Here is a 22,113-nt window from a genome sequence, read left to right as displayed (position 1 = left end):
AAACTTCTATTGTACTGGGCTTGATAAGGCTACAACAAAGGTGATTTATTATCAAACGTTCTACAATATCAGATTTTTCTGCAATGTATGTACAATCATTACTGGTATGTTAAGGTTCAGATTCACGACTCGTCAAGGGCAGACCTATTAAAGAAATTGAGTGATCTGCGTCAAACTGTTAATCAAGTAGTACAGATCGTAGAGAAATTAGCTGCCAAACATAAGTCCAAAATTAGTAATAGCTTATCAATACTAAAAAGTCCATCTCAATTCAAACCGACTTTTCAGATGATGTAAAAATAACACGAATGACTTCCTCAAACAAATATATTTCTCTATCTGCAAGCAGCTTGTACACAAGCAGCTAGTATAAAATCTAGGGACTACTGACTTTATTCAATGTTTTTCAATGCTGAGGGATGAGGACAGTACAGGCTCAGAATTTAAAGGTGAGGTGCAAAATAAAAAAAAACTAAAAGCTGCTAAAAAACCAACTATGCAGCCACAAGGTACTCTGATAGATGGCCAAAAAGTAAAAAATGTAACACATCTTCATTCAGCTTTGTCACCCCAAAAAGCAACATTACTGATGTCACATACTCAGACTATAGTATTGGTCAAAAATTCTGGTGAGGCCAAATTTGTGCAGATAGGTTCTGATAGGGAGGCTATGGCTGCAAGTAAGCCCCATGTAGGGGAAAATGTAAAATTTGCGCAACAAAGTGCCAAGGACGATCATAGATAATTTATGGACCAGATGACGCCTCCAATAGTGAAGGTGTCCCGAACATATGATACAAAAAATAGTCGCTATTTATTGGCTAGACTAAGGGACTTTACATTTTAAAATACCTCAGGCCCTTTTTTTCCTTTTTCCATGGCCAACCTTCAAGTACATGTTTTGAAGGCAACACAAACACGAGCACTAAATTAATTCTAGCATCCGAGGGACTTCCTAGCGACCTGAACTCGTTTTGAAAATATACTATCGCTTCCATAATGCCTATGGTATTTGAGCTACTTATTTTATTGGGTATTACGTCACTTATAGTAAAATTTAAATTAGAAAATACTATCTCATACGCTCAAATATTGAAAAGAAGTAGAAAATAGACTTATTTACGTATTTAAAAGAAATATGAACTTAAATCTTTAACGATACCTTTGGTTATATTTAATTTAATTTAAATTTAATAAGTTTTAAATACAATAATTTACTTGAAGTATAATCGATTTTTTTATACATCTGAAGCTGAGGTTTAATCTATTGTTCTCTGGGTTTTTAATTGCCAAGGCACTGCACCATCATTGTTAAAGTAGGTTTTAAAAGTCTCTCTTCTCGCCATTGCTGACATCGAAGAATGATTACTCCCTTGTTGATATAAGCCTTTAAGTCCTGCAGTTTCTGTTCTCCAAGAGCCATGGGAGATATTTTCTGCATCAATATCTTTTTTTGTTTCTTCTTTTCAGTATCCTACCTAACCTTATTATGAATATTGAAATTGGAAACGATATGAAAACATACTTATTTAATAAAAACACTTAATTTGAACCAGCGTTTCGTTAGTTATATCTACTACCGTTGTTAAGGTAAATAAAATCAATTAAATCAAAAATATGAGAACATAAAAAAAGATAATAATTTAAATAAAAGATTTTACTTAAACTCAAGATATTTTTGAGCGCTTAGAATGTCATCAATAAAAAATGGTCCTATAATATATTTAAAGAAGATTTATCTAAAAATACAATATTTCGCAAAAAAAAAATTTTGCTTTTTCCATCCTGATTTCACAAAATTCTTTGGTCAAAATTAATAAAAATAAATACCTTTATTAACTGGAGAATATAGTATATGTTTAATATAAATTATATTATACTCTAATGATTAATACTTAATAGGTAGTAGACATTCTGTAAAGTTATAAATAAAGTTACAAATAAAATATATTTAACACTTACCAATATCATGGGATGAGGTACTGTAATCTCTGTATCACCATCTTTACAATCATGTCCATTTGTTTTTACAAAAGTGTCGACAGGTTCATAGCTGATCGTGTCATCTTGTTCATTATCTTCTACATTAATTTTTGTTTTCCATTCACTAAGAACAATCAAGATTTACCCAAAAATATAAAATAATTAACAAAAACAAATATACTTATAGCAAAATGGACCCACTTCTTTTAGCCTTGGAATAGCCCCAGCGTGAATTTCATCAGGATTTAATACAGTAAATATATAAACGTTAAAGCTAAGTGGAAAGGGAACCTTAAGAAACATATCTCTGATTTCATTGCCAGGTTTTAAATTTACCATCTAAAATGACACAATCTCAGTAATATTTATAATATATGTACCTTTTTCCACATTTTCGATAATTATTTGTAGCTTATTTCAGAAATAACAAAAAATATTGTTCTTGTACATAAGGAAAATAATTTCCCATATAAATATCGGTATATTATCAGACACTCAATTTAAAATTACACGATTGTAAATTTGCTAGTTCTTAAATAATGACATAGTTTTACATATCTACTTATTATAATGTTCAGTTAAATCTGAGTAGCGATCAATCATCGAAGCGGTTCGGTTGATTGTTTTCGTTAGTACAAACATACCCATTATTTTTGGTCATACCAAAATTATTTAAACTGTTTTAATTCTGTAAGCTATTCTTCTGACTAATATTGTTTAAATACAATACATAAACCTACAGATGTTTTTAATGGGGGGACGATATTGGTTCCATAGGAGTTGTAGAAATAAGGGACTATTAGTGAGTTAATAATTATGGAAATAAGACCTTATCGATGTTGAAATGCGTAGTAATAGCCAAAATACATGTCTTCAGCAACAGCAATATTTGTATGAGTCTAACCATAGTCGCCTTAGAAAGTGGAGAATATATCATTGATATTATGTATATATTGATAATATGTGATATTGATATATATTGATAATATATCATCATATTGAGGCTTTAGTGGGACAACATTGGAATTACTCTTCTACAGATGTTAATGTGATTTATAACGACTTTTCGAACATCATACAGCGTGCCGTAGATAAATATGCTCCACTCCAACAAAGACAAAGTAAATCTAAAAGATATCCGTAAATAACAGATATAGTAAAAAAAACGCAAAATATTATTGTTTTAATACATATATAATGTATTAAGTTTTTAAAAGTTTAATATTTAACGCTTATAAAAAATGTTGTATCACTAGATTGGAAAATGACTGGGTTAACTATAAAAAAGAAAGAAATGTGGTTTCAGAAGTGAAAAGGAAAAATATTTCAACCAAAACATTGATGAGTGCAAAGGAAACTCAAAAAAGTTGTGGTTCACTTTAAAGTCACTAGCTGGTAGTGGGAATAAATCTGCAAAATATTCAATACTTGATTTTGGTCAATATTCTAATAGTGTGGAGGAGAATATAAGCAACTTTTATGCTGACAGTTTACAAGAAATATCCGAAAGTATTGAAATCATACAATGGAAATCAAATTATTAGTAGAGTGGAGTGTAGTTTCTCAAACTTTCAAACCTTAACGTTGTCTCAACTCACTAGAAAATTAGTATATAATCTTAAAAACAAAAGCACTAGTGACAATAATCTGTCTATAAACTAGTTGAGGACCTGTTTTGTGTCGTGGGCTACCCACTTCTATACCTAGTGAATACGTCAATAAAAACGGGAAATTTTCCAGATAAATTAAAAAGTAGTGTCATAGTTTATACCCAAGGTTTCAAAACCATGTACAGTGAGTGACCTCCGTCTTAACAACTTATTACCAGTTGTGGATAAAATTCTAGAGACGGTTGTTTGTGGACAGTTAAAGGATTATTTTGAGACTAACCGTTTATTATATGAACGGGATTTAGGAGCCAACATTCATGTGAATCAGCTCTACAGTATGTGTATGCAAATTACAGAAGAGAGATGTCTTGGCTTAAAATAATAAAGTGTTTTTGTAGACTTAAGTTAAGTTTGTTAGTATTTGAAACTATAGACAGATATGAACTTATTGAAAGCTTAAACTTTATGGTCTAAGTGGTGTGTCTCTAAACTGGATAAAAGATTTCTTGTCGCGTAGATCTCACTATACTAGGGTTAATAATAAAAAATCATCGTTAAGGGAAAGTGTATGGACTGTCCTACAAGGAAGTGTGCTAGGGCCACTACTATTCATTATTTATGTAAATGACATTCATCTCTGCCTGAAAAATGTTTTATAAGTCTGTTTGCCGATCACACTCGGATCAGTTTCAGGTACGAATTTTTTAGAAATAAAATCTCTAAACGATGAACTTCAAATTTTATATGAGTTGCTGTGTCAAAATAAATTTAAATTAAATAGTTTAAAAACAAAATGTATGGTAATGGGGTCTAAAACATTGTATCAAAAATATTGTGCGTTGGTTTAAAAGATTAATATAAATGGAGGGGATATTGCTTTTGTGTCTAGTATTAAGTATTTAGGTGTAATGTTAGACCCACAACTAACATTCAGTAATCATGTTGATTATATGTGTAAAAAAACTGACAAAAAAATTGATTTTTCTATCGTATTTCAAAATCTCTATCTCCGTGGTCCAAAATGTTAGTCTATAACACTATTGTTTTTCCCTATTTTTCTTATGCTAGCTCTTTGTTAATTTCTTGCACAAAAGAAGATATTCATAGATTAGAACTACAACAAAATAAAGTTATGCGCATTTTATTAAATTGTGATAAATATGCAGTTATTCAAAGCATGTTGACTACTTTAGGCTGGCTAGATGTTAAGCAATGCATTGAAAAGGCAATTTATATTTTAATCTTTAAAATTGTGAACAACTTACAACCTCAATCTTATAATTCCTTGCCCGAATGGGTGAAAAATGCAGATTCACTAAAGAGTTTTAATAAAACCCTGATGGTGTATTTAAGTAACTAACTATTAGTTATAATTACATTAAGTATATGTATTATTATTATTATTATTATTATTATGTAATAGCTTTAAGCTAGCCAAGTGCTAAATAAACGTTTTTTATTTATTTTATTTATTTATTATTCACCGAATTTTACTGAGAGGTTAAAGGCCATTAAGGTAAATGATATAATTGACGACTTTCACCCAAAACTTGGTAGAACAATAAAATGACAGGGTATATAGATAAAAATATAACAGAAAAAAACTCAAAGGTCTAATTAAAAAATTTGATGAATGAAAACACTATTATTTTGCGATTGATAAGGTTTTGCTAAATTACAACAAAAATCTTAAATCAAAACCCAAATGGCTCAAATAATCAGGAAAATTTTACAAATCGGGAAAACTTCTTTTATTATTTTATTTAAAGGCCAAAGTCTTTCCAAGCAATAAGCCAAGCAGGATGTCTAGTTTCTTCTTATATCTTACGGGTTCCGTCATTGTGCTCTGTTTTCGGTATGGCGAATATGAGGCAATCGTATAATGATAATAGGAAAATCACACGCACAAATACGTTTTCCTATGCCGAACAACGACACAATAATTAAGATGGATAGAGAGGCTATAGGAGTTCGACTTTGATACCGAATATTGAGTTCCACAGAATTCAGGAAAATGTAGATGCTCGGCAAAAAGGCTCTTTCCAGAGGACTGCAAAGATGGTCAGCGAGCAGAGGAGAAAGATGTTCAGTTATTAAGAACCACCATTGTCGATAATTCTTGGCAAAATGGGGATCTTATAAGAGAGCAAGAGAAAGATCCCGCAATTCAAATAGTCCTAACCTGAATAAAGGATGGAAAGTTGCCAGGTATTCTCCAAATGTCAAGTCATTGGGCTCAATGAAACTCTCTAATTTTGGAAGTAATACTCTTGGGGCGGAAACTAGTTGACAAAAAATGCGTTGTATGTGCAGCAAGTAATATATTGCAGAGAAAGTAGAAGGCTTTGATGCGTCAGTACTATGTAGGAAGTCCCTTTGAAAGGATTGCTGTTGACGTTGCTAGTCCGTTTCCCGAATGCGAAGCAGGAAATAACTACATCGGCTACCTTTGGTGCTGAGTAGGCTTATACGGATTTACGAATGTCTGGAGAAATAGCTAAGGTGGGAAATTTAAACTATTGTAAATAAGTAGAGTAAAAATAAATATCTCTGGTAGACGTGAGTGATCATACTGTCAAAGTAAAGTGTGCAAATAAATTATTTGGGTATTCTCGATTGTTTCAAGTCACACCTAACAATATCCTCAAATGACTACATAACAGTCTTGTTTAAATGAAGTTTCTGATAGTAGAGCTACAGTTTTATTTTAGCAGTATTTGAAGATTTGCTTTATTTGATGGCATATATTTAATTCATTCATATCTAGTTTGATCGAAATATAATTTTGATAAGATGAACCTAATCTGATTTATCAATATGAAAGCTATTTTTATTTTAAGGTTCTTACAACACTGGCACAGACACCAAAAGTCTCATGTCAATTAATTCAAAAATCAAAATCTATTAATCCAAAAGAACAATAACCGATAATAGATGTAGAGTGTATCAAAAGAAAGAAAATAAAATTAAGATTATAAACTAAATTAAAATTAGTACTAAAAAGAAGATAGTAGAATGCTTTGATGCGTGTAGTACTTAAAACTGTACTACACGCATCAAAGCATTCTACTTTCTCTGCAATATATTACTTGCTGCACATACGACGCATTTTTTGTCAACTAGTTTCCGCCCTAAGAGTCCAATATCTTCCAAAGTTGGAGAGTTTCATTGAGCTCAATGACTTGACATTTGGAGAAAACCTGGCAATTTCCCATCCTTTGTTCAGGTTAGGACTATTTGAATTGCAGGATCTTTCTCTTGCTCTCTTTTAAGATCCCCATTTTGCCAAGAATTATCTACAATGGTGGTTCTTAATAACTGAACATCTTTCTCCTCTGCTCGCCGACCATCTTTGCAGTTCTCTGGAAGGAGCCTTTTAGCCGAGCATCTGCATTTTCGTGGATTCTGTGGAACTAAATATTTAGTATCAAAGTCGAACTTCTATAGCCTCTCTATCTATCTTGCCATTTAACCCTCCAGATTTTTAAACTGAAGAAAATATTTTAAGGCTTCATGCTCAGTTCGCAGCAGGAACTTTTTCACATAGAGATACTTGGCGAGTGACACGATAGTTGCACTTGGCTTGGACAGCGTCTTACTAAGGTAATCAATGACTTTGTCTTTTTGACCATCCTGGATTTGGGACAACACAGCTCGTATTCCTACATTACCTACGTCGGTATCCATTATAACTTTTCTTTAAGGCAAATGATGATGAGTTCAGGATAAGTGCACTTGTCAGACTCTGTTACATGATAGAAAGCTTCCTGACAGTCTTGGGACCATTGGAATTACCTTCTGTCAGCCTAATCAATGGTTTTACGATGTTGGAAAATCCCTGCACCTAGTGTTGGTCGTAAGTGCATAATCCCAAGAAGTTGCCTAGGTCATGCTTGTCTTTTGGAACTGGCCAACCTTTGACAGTCTGGACCTCTGCCTCAACAACAGCAATTCCTTTACTAGAAACGACGTGACCTAGATACTGCACAAATTTTTGAAACACATGACATTTTGTTGGGCTCAATTTTAATCCAAAACCTCGTGGCTTTAGGAATACTTATTAAAGATTTTGCATGTGGTCCTTAAACAATTTTCCCACCACAATAATGTCATCAAGGTAAACTAGACAAGTATTTCAAGACAGTCCACTTTCTCCGTCGAGCCGTTTTTGTTCTTTACTTGTACCACTGGTGAAGACCAAGAACTGCTAGATGATTCTATGCCGGTTTCCTTGGCTAATTTTCTTAATAATTTTATCAGCCTCCATTATTTGGCCAACAGCCATTGGCCTTTAAGATTTCTGCCGGATAGAACGGCCATTTTCTGTATTAATTTTGTGCTGGATTATGATGGTCCATCCTTTCTTTCAAGTATCAAAAACATCTAGATATCTATGGACCTTCTTTGTTGCAGCTTTACGGTACTCGACGACGATGCCAGCTTTTTTTAAATCTTACGGCATGGCTTCCCGGTTGATGACCATAACCACAACTTGTCGAAGTACCGCTTCAAGAGGATGCAATTTAGACAATGCAGAGCATTGTCCTAACTCCACACCCTTCTTTAACAGATAATGATTTTTTTAACAGATCAGGATAATGATTGACATTCATTTCTCCCTCAATAATACTCCTTTTAGCGCATAAAATGTTCTTTCCAACTGCTATCCTTCGAGCAACAGCCTCTCCATTACAAGTTCAAACATAACTACTTTATTATCCATAGTCTTGCTATCAATGCAGCCCTCCAGAATTATTTCGCTCCATCTCAAAGCTTTCTCCGGAAGTAGTACTTAAACACTGTAATCGCTGTTCATAGATGCTATTTTGATTGCCAAACCTTAGCGGGGAATTTTACTATGTCGGGTCTTATGATTGTCTTTGTCGCACCTGTGTCTATCCACACATGCGTCGATTAAAACGCTGTTGCTATAGCGCTGCAGTGAGGCGACCTAGGCCATATTTATTGTTACTGGGGTTTACTGAATACAGGTCAATGATTGCCTCTTCGCGTCAACATTCTTTAGCTGTCTGGATTGACGGAAGTGAAAGTAGCGTCTTCTATACAATGCCTTCTTATGTGACTTGTCTTGGCACATTTGTACCACTCAACCTTCCGGTCGTGGCGGCGATATCCTCTAATCGTTTTCCTTATCATCCGCTTGACCGATTCCTTAAAGTTGTTCTCTCCTGGAATTACTTGTTGGATACTGACCCTTATTCGTGTTTTTGGCAGTCTCGAATTTAAAGGCCCGTGTTAATGCATTTATTAGTTTAGGAGGATTTGCTAGTAGTACGAGATGCCACATTTCATCATCGTGGAGTCTATCCAGGAATGCTTGGACTGACAAACGTTCTATGATCCTTTTCTGGTCATCTGGATATGTCAGTCCAAATAAACGTGCAACATTAACTTCAAATTCTTGCAAGGATTTCCATGATTCTTGGCACCAATTTTTCAGCTGCGTGTAGTACATATGTTCCAGGCGTGACTGTTCATAACGCATCTCTAAATACCTACTTCCTACTATACCTACGACCACTAGGTGGTCGTACACTTATTCTTCTTCTGGAGACATTTTTTCTAGGATGTTAGCAGCATCTCCTCTCAATCTTAATTAAACTTTCTTTAAGTATTCAGCCTGCAAGTTTCGATCATATCGCTTCCTCCAGCTCCAGCAATTAGGCAAGCCATTTTGACACATTTGATTTTGATTAACTAGGTCCACTACAATTAATTTTTTATCAATATCCAGTTGACTGACGTCTAATTCACACCCCACACCTAACACTTATGTTACGTTTTTCGGCGTAAATTAAAACAATGGAAAATAGTCAACTAATATATACTAGAGATATTTAACAACTATTTAAATCACTTCACTGAACTGACAACTATCGGCGATGTAGCTCCTTACATAGTCGACAGAAGTTCCGGAAGATTCCAGCTTAACCTTCGAGATGTCGTTCTAAAATTGCGAAGAATCGGGTGGTTTCTCGGTGTTTACAATATCGTTACAATATAATACAGAAATGCAAAATCGCCCCAATGACAAAAGGAATAAATTCTGACATTGACTTAATAGTATGAAATGTGATGAATCACCACTAACGAAAAAAAAATGTGGACCAAAAAGTGCGATACTGCTAATGTTATGAATAATAATTTCTCAACTATGGAGAGGAACTGGTAAATAAAATTACAAAAACAAAACTAATACTTTATTAGAGTCAGCTTAAGAGAAATGAAAAAGATTACAAATAATTCAATAATAACTGAACATCAGGATATGAGCATTAAGAAAGAAGATATACTATGAGTATTTTGCCAAAATAGTAGAATTAATCAATAAAGATTTGGTCGAAGGGATATATCCACAAGAACTAAAAATTGCTATAAATAAGATTATTCCTATTCCAAAGAAAGGAGCTGCAGATAGTTTAAACAAGTACCGTCCAATCTCTTTATTGAGTACTTTCAGCAAGATACTAGGCAAAGTCAGATAATGATTTAAAATTTTATAGATACACACTTTATTGTGGAAAAAATCAATATAGCAACTGTTCACTTACTAGAACGGATTATAGGCGAAGTTTGCAGTAAGCATTGGATACCGTGGAACTACTCCTAAAAAACTGGACAAAGCAGGCTTTTGTGAAACTTTCCATAAACTATTTCAGTCATATACAAAAGGCAGATAGCATAGTACTGTAATAAATGGAAAAAGTAGTGTAGAACAAAATTCAGGGGTTGGCGTTACTCAGGGGTATTGGGCACTTTTGAATATCTCTTATACAAATTCTTAAATTGTAGTATTTTGTTTTTCCATTCCTTACTCAAATAAATCATAACGATTTTAAATTGCCAAGTAAATAAAGCAATAATTTTAATAATTAATCCAACTAAAATACATATTTATTACCCATCTCAAATTTATAAGTGGAACACAGTTTTATTCTCCATTTATTGGAGTCTGCTATCCTTGGTTTTTACTTTTTCATTCGTATCTAACTTTACGTTTGTCTTCTTTGGGTGTGGAAGGGTAATCCTTCTCAAGATCGTTATCGATTTTTATTTTCGACCTTTACGCTAACTTGGTCCTCGTGTCTTAGTAGGATCACACGTAAAATTTTATGCTCTACGTACAGAAATAAGATTCAGGGTCTTGAAGGTTTAATGGTTTCGAGTTCTGTGATGTACCACGTGTGACTTAATCCATCTACATCCATCACCTAAATATTCTATAATTTGCAAGTGGAGAGTTGAGTTGCTCTTGATCATCTTGGTCTGGTAAGTGAAATTCTCTTAAATATCTTTATCAGGACATGTTTTATCAAAAAATCTATAGAAAACAAACTTCTAGTTAAAATCATAGCATACCAGAAAGCTTCTTCAAAAAAATAATAAGTTTGCAGGTTGGCTTTTGAGTTGCACCTCATCTTGGTCTGGCAAAACGGATTTTCCTAAATATCTTTGTTAGGACAAGTTTTATCAAACCAACAAGAAGCAAACCTATAGTTAACCTCATAACATACAAGAATTCTCTTTAAAATTTTAACTTAAACAATATTTTTAGAAATATCTTAAATTTTATTGGTTGACAGTCGCGTTACTGTTCATCTTGATCTGGCATGTCGGACTTTCCTAAATATCTTTGTTATGAAAGGTTTTAATAAAAAAATCTATAGTTAAAAAATCTGTAAGCAGGATTCTAACCTCAATATCAGCTATTATGAGGACCACTTCATAACCAACACAGCTTAGACAGAGCGTCCAGCTTATTTGGGTGAGGCTCAACGTATCGCTGAGTGCAGACTAGGAAAATTCAAGCCAGTTCTTTTATATTTACTTTTTCATTGATGATCTAAACCTTTTTATATTTTTAAATCATTGATCGTTAAGAATTTGATTTTTCATTCAATTTATTCAGATACCTGGTAAAACTGTTTGGTATAATTAAACTTTTTGATAATTTGATACATATCTTTAAGACCACATCCACCAAGCAAGATTTATCAACTTTCCCTGTTATATATATTTTGATATTTTAAATATAATTGGAGTAAAACATTTAATACTCATAAGTTATAATTTAAGTTAAAGTGTAACTTTATCTAATGTTTCCATTTTGTAAAAAGTAGTCATTGATTACATTTCGGGGATGTTGCCTCTATAGAACAGAGATTTACTTAAACTGTATAAAGTATAGGTACATTTTAATAGAAATAAGGATGACCTAGAAAGAGCTATTAATGGATATCATTATATAGAAATGCTCAGAAACTTTAAGTGGTTGTGCTATAACAAACTAAGTGTAAATATTGAAAAGACGTTTATTCTCAAGTGTATAGTCGTTTTGTTCTCAATGGAATAACGATAAAAACGATGAAAGCGTGCCGACGAAACGGCCGATAGACCGGCGTCAGTTTTAACGGCCTACTTTTTTCCCAGAATTAGCTTTAGTATTATTAAGATATTATTTTACACGTAGTATTAAGTTATATCGTGACTTAAATAGATATAATACAAACTGCTTAATGTTTTTTTTGGAAAAAAATATATAGAAATTCTAATTTTTTTTCTATTGCTAAATAAGAAAATAACTATTTTTCTGTTTACATGAACTTTATTTCTTATAACTTAACAAAATAATTCAAAATAAAGAAATACTTTTTAACAAGAAATGTTATTTTTTTTTTTTAATTTTACATATAGCTTTAATATGTAGTATAGCCTCCATGTGCATTAATAACAACTTGGCAACGTCTCTGCATGCTGTCAATCAGGTTGTTAAGCATTTCTGCGGTATATAAAACGGTCCAAACTCAGCCATTCTTTTGACAACGGGTCTGTGTTCGTCTAGCTTTCGCTGCAACATATCCCAAGCGTATTCGATGCAATTAAGGTCTGCATATAATGCAGAGTAAAGATACGGAATTCTATTCGTTTCTATCACATCAATAACAGCTCTATCTCTGTGAGATCAGACATGTTGAACAGGTCGTCGATTTTAAAGTGTTCTAACTATGGCCTATACTCTTCGACTATCCGAAAGTGTGACATATCTGGATTCCTATGTGAAAAACACAGACCATGCATTGATCCAATTTACTTTGTCCACTGTAACCTTTGTCGCATGACACTGTGGTCTTGGGTTAGTGGAACCAGCCTTAATAGGCGATCTTGAATTTACACCAATCAATCGCCGCCTTATTGTTTCAATTAAAATATTTGTTCCTGTAGCATTAAAAAGGCGCCGCGAAAGTTTTCTACACGTGGATAATGGCTCTCTCCGTGCATTTAGTATAAGAAATCTGTCTTGTGCGACTGTGGTTTTCCTGGGGCCACTAATCCTTGGTCTTTCAGCTTGTTTCATTTTAATAAAGTAGCAAAAATTTTGTAAATAAACAAAAAAATGCATAAAAAATAATTGTTTACCAGAAGAAAAATGTAAATAAGTGTATGGATCTATTATGAGTTAAACTGATTACCAAAAATTTATTTTTTTTGGAATCTATTTACATATTTTAGCAGTATCCTTAACTTATGAAGAAGTTTGTTTAGAAAAACTGCTTGATACGAATGACGTAGATAAATACGCTTGGGTTAATAATTCCACGATTTTTGTTTTGAATGTGCCATGCTCAAGAGGCAAACAAGTCATTATACTTGATGCCAGCAGAAGGATGTTAAAAATGCGTTAGTTTTGTCTGCTAAAAATATTTCTCAATTTTCGGCTGGTTACCATTAACATATGATGACACTATTTGAAAAATAGTTCTCTAATCAGCTGTTTTTATTTTCCATTATCCCTAAAATTTTACTGAGTTTGAAGGACCGTCCTTCAAACTCAGTTGGTACGTTATTACGTATTACGATAGAAAATAATATTCTGAAAACTTGCTACTTTTTGTTTTATACTTATAGAAAAAATCATTTTTTTTTTAAATTTGGTATTTTTATTAATTAAATGCGTTTACTTATGTGAATTAGTTTTCTCTCTTTATGGGCTTATTTATCAACCAATTAAAAAAATAATCATATCAAATTATTGGGAGAAAGAAAGCGCATTTTAAAAATGGATGTTCCAAATAATGTGCTATTTAAAGAAATAATGTAAATGCCAAAATTAATGATTTGGACATTTTACATAGGCGTGTAAAAGATTTAGGTCATAAAATGCAATGAAAACTATTTTCCGTGATTACTTGAATAAAAAATTAAACTCATAACGCATTCATGGCACCCTATTTTAAAATTAAAAAAAATATTTTTTTTTCTACGAGTATAAAAGAAAAAGTAGAAAATACAGTATCATTGTGTCCAGAATATTATTTTCTATCAAAATACATAATAATCTACCAAGTGTCCTATTTAAAATAAGAAACTTAGTGTCATTTCCTGTTAAGCCGGAAGTGATGGGAAACAATAAAATATGTCAAAAAATGATCTTGTATTTTAAATTACCCTTCAAATCTGGAAAATGATCTGTATCTTGAAAATACCTGATTATTTGGATTCCTAACTTAAAATATTGTATAACGTTAAAACCATAAGCCATCTAATCTTTACAACAATACATTTTTACAGTATCAGTTATAAATCTATTAAACCGAAAACAGATCTAGAACTGATAAAAATTTCAGATCAAAGCATTCAAGGTTAAGTATGTTAGTAAAACTATTACAAAAAAATGAATTGAAAATATTAAAATTTTTTCATTATATTATCCAGCCGCTTTATAACAACATCACGGCATGCCTCTGATGGTGGCAGAGTTTAATATATTTTTTTGCGGTCGCTTAATATTTGGCTTCTTTCTAAGTAAGAATAAAAGAACTATATAGGATTTATATGAACAGCCATCCATTTGAAACCAAATCTTATTTTCAGGTGCAATTTCTTTTAATGCTGGTCTAATTTGAGTTTGTTAACGTTCCAAAAATGCATATCCTCTCAAATATGTACTCGGTCCTTTTAAGAATATATCTGTGTTCGTTTTCTTTACTCCAGTAACAAAAATTTTGAATATTTGACTTATTATTTTAAATAAAGGTGCATTCGTTCGTAAAACAAATATTTCGTAAAAAAATGCCTGCGTCGTTATTCGCCGTTTCCACAACTTCAAAACAGAAATCTGATGTTTTTGATATTATAGAAACGGTATTTATGGTTTAACGGTATATTTTTTTAGTACACGCAATACTGTACTATGATTTTATCCTATAACTTGTCCAAAAGTTCTGCTGCTAATTCTTTTATTTTCTTCAACGTGAAGTAATATTTAAAACATAATTATTCTTTTGCTCTGAGCATTTGTATTTTTTAATTACTGTATCCTTAGTTTCAAAGTTATTAACAATATTCTGCACTGTTGTTTTACTTGGAAAAAGCCTATCAGGAAAATTACCAGAGAACATTTCGAAAACGTTTCGAAAAGTATTTCACATGTAGTACCACTTAACCGTAGTTATTTTCTCTTAATTGGTGTCAAAATTATTGACATACTGACTACTAAATAAATAGATGACAACACTTAAACATAACATTTTAATAATTTGGCTCGTGGTTTCATATTTTCGTTTTTAGTTTTATTCAAATAAATTCTAAATCGCTTGTTAGAAAAAATTAAATTTTGAATAGTGGCTTATGTTACTCGCACCTTTAAAGAGTCTAATATAGCGAATGTAGATGTTTACATTACTGACAAGCGAACGTAGCCACTCATGTTACGATGACATTTTAAAAAGAGTGTTTAAAAGAACTACAAAGATGGAGCTTCCTAAAGCGCTGGAGAAAAATGGTCTAGTATTATCACCAAAAAAAAACTATTTTATGTAACTTTAATCAAAGTCAAATTGGTTGTTATATTACATTTGAAAACTTAACTATTTTCCAAAAAATTACAGTTAAATATCTAGAGCTCTATTTAGATAAATGGCTTACTTGGAAAGACAATATTCAATACTCAGTCATCAGTTCAGAAATAGGGAGCTGATACAAATTACTCTATATTTCTAATTAAACTATTCGGTTTTAAATGATCCTCCTAGAATCAGTATGAAAAATAAGGAAAATACCTTAAAATTTAGTCTTTTTAGAAACATGATTAATATGGAATTGTTTTATTCAAATAATTAATGATGCGTCAATACTAAATGATCAAACTGGGTGCATTATTTTCCCATAAAAATTACAAAACAATGGAAAAATTTTAACTTTCAGATTAATTGAGTATTCATCCAGCAGAATGGCATGCAATGTACGAAGCTTATATTTTGTTAATTTGTAGTAGTAGCCTAAACAATATTTTCTAATAGTAAAAGTTCACTGACTAAAATAAAAAAATATTTGCAAAGAAAAGCCAGAAAACTATTTGATAGCTAATATACTAAATAATTACTATGAATTTCATGTTGCAAACAATTTTGCTGAATTAGAGAAGATAAATAAGTTGATAAGGAACAAAGATTATGCACTTATGATATTTATTTATTTTTCATGTATGATGTCACCATAAATGAAAAAATTAGCCCTAATTCAATTATCACGTAACAAATTAGGGAGTAAGGTAAGGAAAAAGGGCATAGAATGACAAATTGGATATTCAAGTTCAAATAAAGGAAATCGCGACAATCTAATCTTCAATTTATAAAAATAATAAACCGGATTAAAAGCTTTCATGCGTTATATCCGGTGTATGTAAAGATTTAAATTAGTAGATAATGAATTTTGTGAATGTAGTGAACTATGAATGTTAAAGCATTATTTTCTGATGTATAATAAATTTAGCGAATTGCGAAAAAATGTTTAATGATATAGCAGAAATAACATATCTGCCTTTTAGTTTAAACTATCTAACAGATGTCAATAATGTAAGCATCTATAAAATATTGCATACTTATGAAAACGAAATTAATACAAAATGATAAATAATAAAATATAAAAATTAAGTTTTTAAGTAAATATTAATAGATATAACTGGTAAAAAAAGTGAAATATGACGAGATTTTCCTTAAAGAAAAAATAACTACATAAATTATTCAACTTATGTTTAAACAGATGTAATAATAGCGTTAAAAAAATGCTGGTTAGTTAAATTTATATTTCTGTGATAATCATTTTATCTTTTAAAGTATATTAATTGATATATTCTACAATTAAGTAAAACGGTTATTCATAAAATATATTTTAATATTTTTTAAATATTATTTAGCAGAATAACTCCAATCACTGGCAAATTAGAAACTTTAGCAGAGCTATAAATATATCTACAAAACTTATTTGTCATATTTTATATCATTTAGAAATGAAGTAGCAGTTCAAGCACGCTGGTTGCCGCGTTTGCTCACGTTAGACCAAAAACATATTCAAATGAACATTTACAAGGTCTATTAGCTCAGTGTAGGCGCAATAACTCAGATTTGGGTTCCAAAAAAAGCAAACTGTTTAACTTTATAATCAAGATAATATCATCTTACACTTCATCGGTTACCATGACAACAATCTTCAGTTACAGTTTGAAATGTTTGACCTTGTATACATATTTGTTGTGCTTTTATAGTTAGTATGTCATCAAAATTTAGCCCCGTAGTTTGAAAAGGTCTTTTAGAATTCAAACCAAGGACTAGTACTTCACCTACATAATGCGATTATGCACCAAGTACCTTTAAGTACTGATAGAAGTATAGTTTCTACGTGTGCAAATATGACAGGAATAAGCACAATTACAAAACCATAAAAGCAGCACAATTTACACTTCTTAAATAAAGAAAAGGTGGAAACAGTGTGAAGTTGCCTGATAGTGTAAAGAAGACCCCTGGTAAACGGTCGTTAAAAATTGACGAAACAGCGAAAAATATATCAGAAGATCAGTCATTCATTTTATTTTAAGGGCGAGATTCCAGCAATAGTTAACATTTTGAAGAAAAAAGTTGTGGAAAATTTTACACGAACTTACTTTTTCTTGGAAAAAGCTAAATCGAAAATCAATTTTAATAGATAAAGAAGAAATAAAATAAGAAAATATCTAAGGAAAATTAAAAAATTACGGAAGAGAAGAGAGAAACATTTTTTATTTGTAAAAAATCTGGATTAACCGAGAACACATCATAAGCAAATATTAGCAGGCAATTTTAGAAAGCATGTCGACTAGCTTGAAACTTTTTCGGTAAGACTCGCAGAATAATAATTATACATAATAGTAGAGATAAAAAGTTTTTTAGATGATGGTTTATTTGAATCCACATCGAAATCAACTGTGATGAGAAAATGAATGTTGGTGTTTTTGAACATTATTTTTACGAAATGATCAAGTCAGCTCTTTAAAATCCGTCATTTTTATGAACAATGCCTGCTATCATTTAAGACTAGTAAAAAAAAATGCCCTCGAAAAAAGAGGAAATTCGGCTTACTGAAAAAATACCTTTTGCTACTGAGGCCGTAAAAGCAGAACTTCTAAAAATAGTGAGAGGTATTTTTTGATAAAATGGCCAAAGAACATAATATATTTTTTCTTTGTTTGCCACCTTACCTGCAAATTAAATTCTATAGAATTAACTTGGCTCATAGAAAAGTGATTTATTACTTAACATAATAGTATCTTTAAAATTAAAGATGATGAACGCAACTTTTGAAAGCGGCGATGGACAGTGTTGCCAAGAAAAACTGGAGCAATGCTGTAAACTAAGTTAATAAAGAAGAGTAAAAGGAGTGTGGGAACTTGATAATCTTATTGAAGAAGTAATAGAACATTTATGAATCATAGTGACAATGTCTGATTCGAAGGAAAGTGATGAAATTTTTTAATAATACGATTGTTTGTTTTGTAGACTATGCCCCATACCATCGTATTGTGTAATATATATTTTTGTTACATTGTGTATTTTTATTTGTGTTGTAAGTCAATAATATATTTTTTTAATCTATAGTTTTAGTTCTTACTTTTAACCAACTACTTTGATATATATTTAATCAACGTTAAATATCCATTAACTTGAGGAGCGCTATTTTATCATTATGTAAATCAAAAACTGTTTTTTTTTATCATTGTAAGAAAATATGATGGGATAGTTTGCTTAAGAACCAATTTCTGAAATATTATAGTAAGTGCTAGCATTATTAAAATTTACATCGATTAGAAAAACAAATTTTATTTATAAATTAACTTTTTAATAAAGCAAAATATAGAATATTTATTTGTGACTTTTTTAATAATTATTATCTTTGTCGTTTCTTTAGATTCGTAGAATTTTTTGTAATTGATAATTAACCTACCAACCAGACTTTTACTATTTTTTACCACCTAGCCTACACTTTTATCATTTTACCTAATATAAAAAATCTAAATCTATTAATCGTAATACAAAATTATTTAACATAATAGAAAAAACTGTAAGACCTACCCGACAAAACCCCTCAACTGGTTGCACCACACTGGCCACCGGTTTATCACATTAAAAAATCCTTCCGCAAAAAAATCATTTTGCGGAATTTTACGACCCTAATATATTTGTGGCCATACAATTTTGTCGATTTAGCTTAATTAATTAATGTCGATTTAATTTTGGTCAAATCGACCTATTTTATCATTTTGTTCCACATAGAAAAAAGAAAGTATCTATCTTACTCCTCTATCCTACTTTTATAGTACTTTTAATTATAAAAAAGGGACTTTGCTCCTGGTAAAAAAAAAATAGGATACAGATAATATTTCCTTTTATCAATAAAATTGTTTATCTGGAAGCTTTGTGAAAGCATCTTGTTAAAACCCGCTAACTCAAAAAATTCTTAAAATAATAAAAAAAAACAATAAATTATTAGTGTTATTAAAATTATAGGTCTATTTGCTAATTTGCCCTCATAACAGGGTCCTTTTTTATTTAGAAGTAGGAAAGCGTAGACTATCGGAATTATCTGGTTTAAAAATGTGTGGAAGAAATTCATAATGTAAATGGAGAAAACCTGAAATATCAATTTTAAGGACCATACTTTGTTACAAAGAAGCAAAATAAAGTAATTAAATAAAAATGAATACTTTTATTCTAAATATCTCTATAGTTCTATAATTGTATAAAAAATTTCGATTTAAATTTCACTAGTTCCTAATTATTTTATATTATAAAATATCATAAAGTGCCACTTGATATTTTTCTTTCGTTTCAAAATTATTTAAAAAACAGATTTAATTGAATTGGCTTGAATAAAACTCACCGTTTTGATCTTGCCCTTGATTATTTTAGGAAACATAACAAATCCAACCAGCACGATAAAAAGTAAAGCGCATAGCGAACCTAGGGCCAATTTTACTGGAAACTTCATTATTGTTTTATATTACAAATGCATAAACTTTAGTTAATATAAAAACCAGGATGTTCGCTGCCAAGTATTAGAATTTATATGATAGACGGTAGTAGATATGCAATAATAAAACTTTAAACGATGTACTTAAAATTAAAAAAACTGACGAATCAAATAATCAAAGCTAAGTGGGGGAACTAGTCATCTAAGTTTAAGCTAGACGTATGAAAATCAAGAGGAGGGATCTATTGGATTTTAACTATGACTTTGCAGTTTTGTCGTTGCAATCAGCGCAGTGGCGCACATATTTCTTCCCTAATTTAATTTATCATATGCTTCTGGTCGTTAAAAATATTTAGCTAATTACTAGTCTAAAGTTGATATCGTAATCGAGTTTTTTTTCACTTTTTTCTTGAAAACTGCTTACATTTCTAAAAAACAATATGCCATCGTTAAGTGGCACAGCAAAGATTATGCACAAAATAAAAATCTTAGGATGGTCACGTCTTTTTAGCGATGTGCGCATAAAGCTATATCCAAGCGGTACTAAAGAAAGCCTCAAGAAAGCTATGTGTATACCTACGGTTGCTAAAGAAAACATCAATTCATTTTAATAAATTTTAATGCCTCAAACTAATCAACCAAGAGTGGAAGCTAAAAACGTGGTTTAAAAAGAGCCTATTTTCAACCTTGTAAGAGAAGATCCCACCACTAGCGTTAGGCGGATTTGCGCTCCGTTAGCGGCTGCACAATCACGAGTATGGAGAACTATAAAAAAATTATACCCTTTCCATGTACAAGAGGTACAAAAATAAGACCATCTACCTAGACTGACATGTGCTAGGTGTATAACAAATTCTAGAAGAAATATTTTCAGAACGCTATTTACCAAAGCCTAATTCACAAGGGATGAAGTTTTAATTCAAGAAAGTGACATGCATGGACTAATAGAAAATCCCATTTGGTTTTTTCCCACAGGTTTTTGTTGAATGTTTGGTGCAGCCTAGTAAATGATCACTTCATTGGACCACATTATTTGTTCCTCGAATTACCGGCTATTTAGACTTTGATTCGGGGAACGGGCTTATTAGAATAAAATTTATAAAAGAGGCATATACTTCCAACAAGGTGAGGCCTCCATCGCCGCTAGGTCGCCAGACTTTAATCCAGCCGACTACTTTTCATAGCGGTATCTAAAACAAAAAGTGTACAATAGTGTTAAATTGAAACTAGTGATCAGTTCATAGTTCGGATAAATTTTTACTGTGACGGGATAAAAGAAAACCCTCAAATGATTTACCGCTGAGTAAAATGTAGAGAAATCGGTGGTATGCATTTTAAAAATTATTTATAGATTTTAACGCATTGACATCCAACTCCTATGTTTTTGCGCCTTTTTAAAACATTAAGTACCGCTTTCATTGACATTTATTTTATGAATTAGCTCCAATTGTCGCTTTGTTCTTGTCTAGGTCTTGAACTTTTTTTTTTGTGCAACTAAAAATAAAAAATCAATTAGAAGATCTATCGGTTAGTAATATACAATATATAAGTAGCATATTTTAAACATAATTAGGATCAATTATGAATAATTATTTTTGCTTTTTATAAAGAACTAAATTTGCATGTAGTTAGTTTTCTCTATATATTTATATATTATAATAGGTTTCGATTTTTATTTTAGACATAAAGCCTATTGAGCTATTTTCTCCTTTAATATTTTTTATTATGTTCTTTAAATTTACTAATAATTCGCCTTATAGTATAAAGTAGAATGGTCCGAAACCGACCAGTGGTTCCAGAAATGGTGCTGCCGAAAAAATCATCGGTGATGGCATTCAAAAGCTTTCACTACCGATAATTCATAGACTAATAGCCAAATGAAATTTTATTGTTTTATTGCTGCTTTGCAAAATTATAAAATGTATCCTGTTCTTGATGAATGATGTATACTGTAGCGCTATCAAAAAAATTATGCATTAAAACACAAATTATAGTATCTGCAGCTGAAAAGATAAGTTATCCCAACAAATTTGGATGGAAAAATGAAACAAAACTGAAGTAACAGCCGTAGAAAAGGTATATTTTTTAACATGTGAATTTAAACTTTCACACGTAGAGGTGTTAAACCACTCGTAGAGGACCTCCTCTCACCTAATGATTCGGGCAACAAACATCTTTTCTTGTGTAGCACTTTGCTTATTCCATACTTGTAGAATAT

The 22,113-nt window shown here is 31.3% G+C and overlaps 1 protein-coding gene across 3 annotated transcripts in view; it reads right to left on the bottom strand.

Annotated features, from left to right (window-relative positions):
• LOC126738983 (sensory neuron membrane protein 1-like) overlaps positions 1 to 20,088 on the bottom strand; it is a 53,088-nt gene extending 33,000 nt beyond the window's left edge. For 2 of the 3 annotated variants that reach the window (XM_050444502.1, XM_050444503.1), the window contains exons 1-3: positions 19,806 to 20,088; positions 2,165 to 2,322; positions 1,963 to 2,107 (exon numbers count right to left, since the gene is read on the bottom strand). In XM_050444502.1, the coding sequence (XP_050300459.1) occupies positions 1,963 to 2,107; positions 2,165 to 2,322; positions 19,806 to 19,913 (411 nt within the window). In that variant the 5' untranslated portion in view covers positions 19,914 to 20,088. The remainder of the gene's footprint in view (positions 1 to 1,962; positions 2,108 to 2,164; positions 2,323 to 19,805) is intronic. The other variant, XM_050444504.1, reaches the window with a different exon arrangement.
• Positions 20,089 to 22,113: the final 2,025 nt, after the last annotated feature.

This window comes from Anthonomus grandis, chromosome 7, assembly GCF_022605725.1.
Source record: "Anthonomus grandis grandis chromosome 7, icAntGran1.3, whole genome shotgun sequence".
In the NCBI taxonomy this organism is placed as follows: Eukaryota; Metazoa; Arthropoda; class Insecta; order Coleoptera; family Curculionidae; genus Anthonomus; species Anthonomus grandis.
This window is presented reverse-complemented; position numbering and strand designations above follow the sequence as displayed.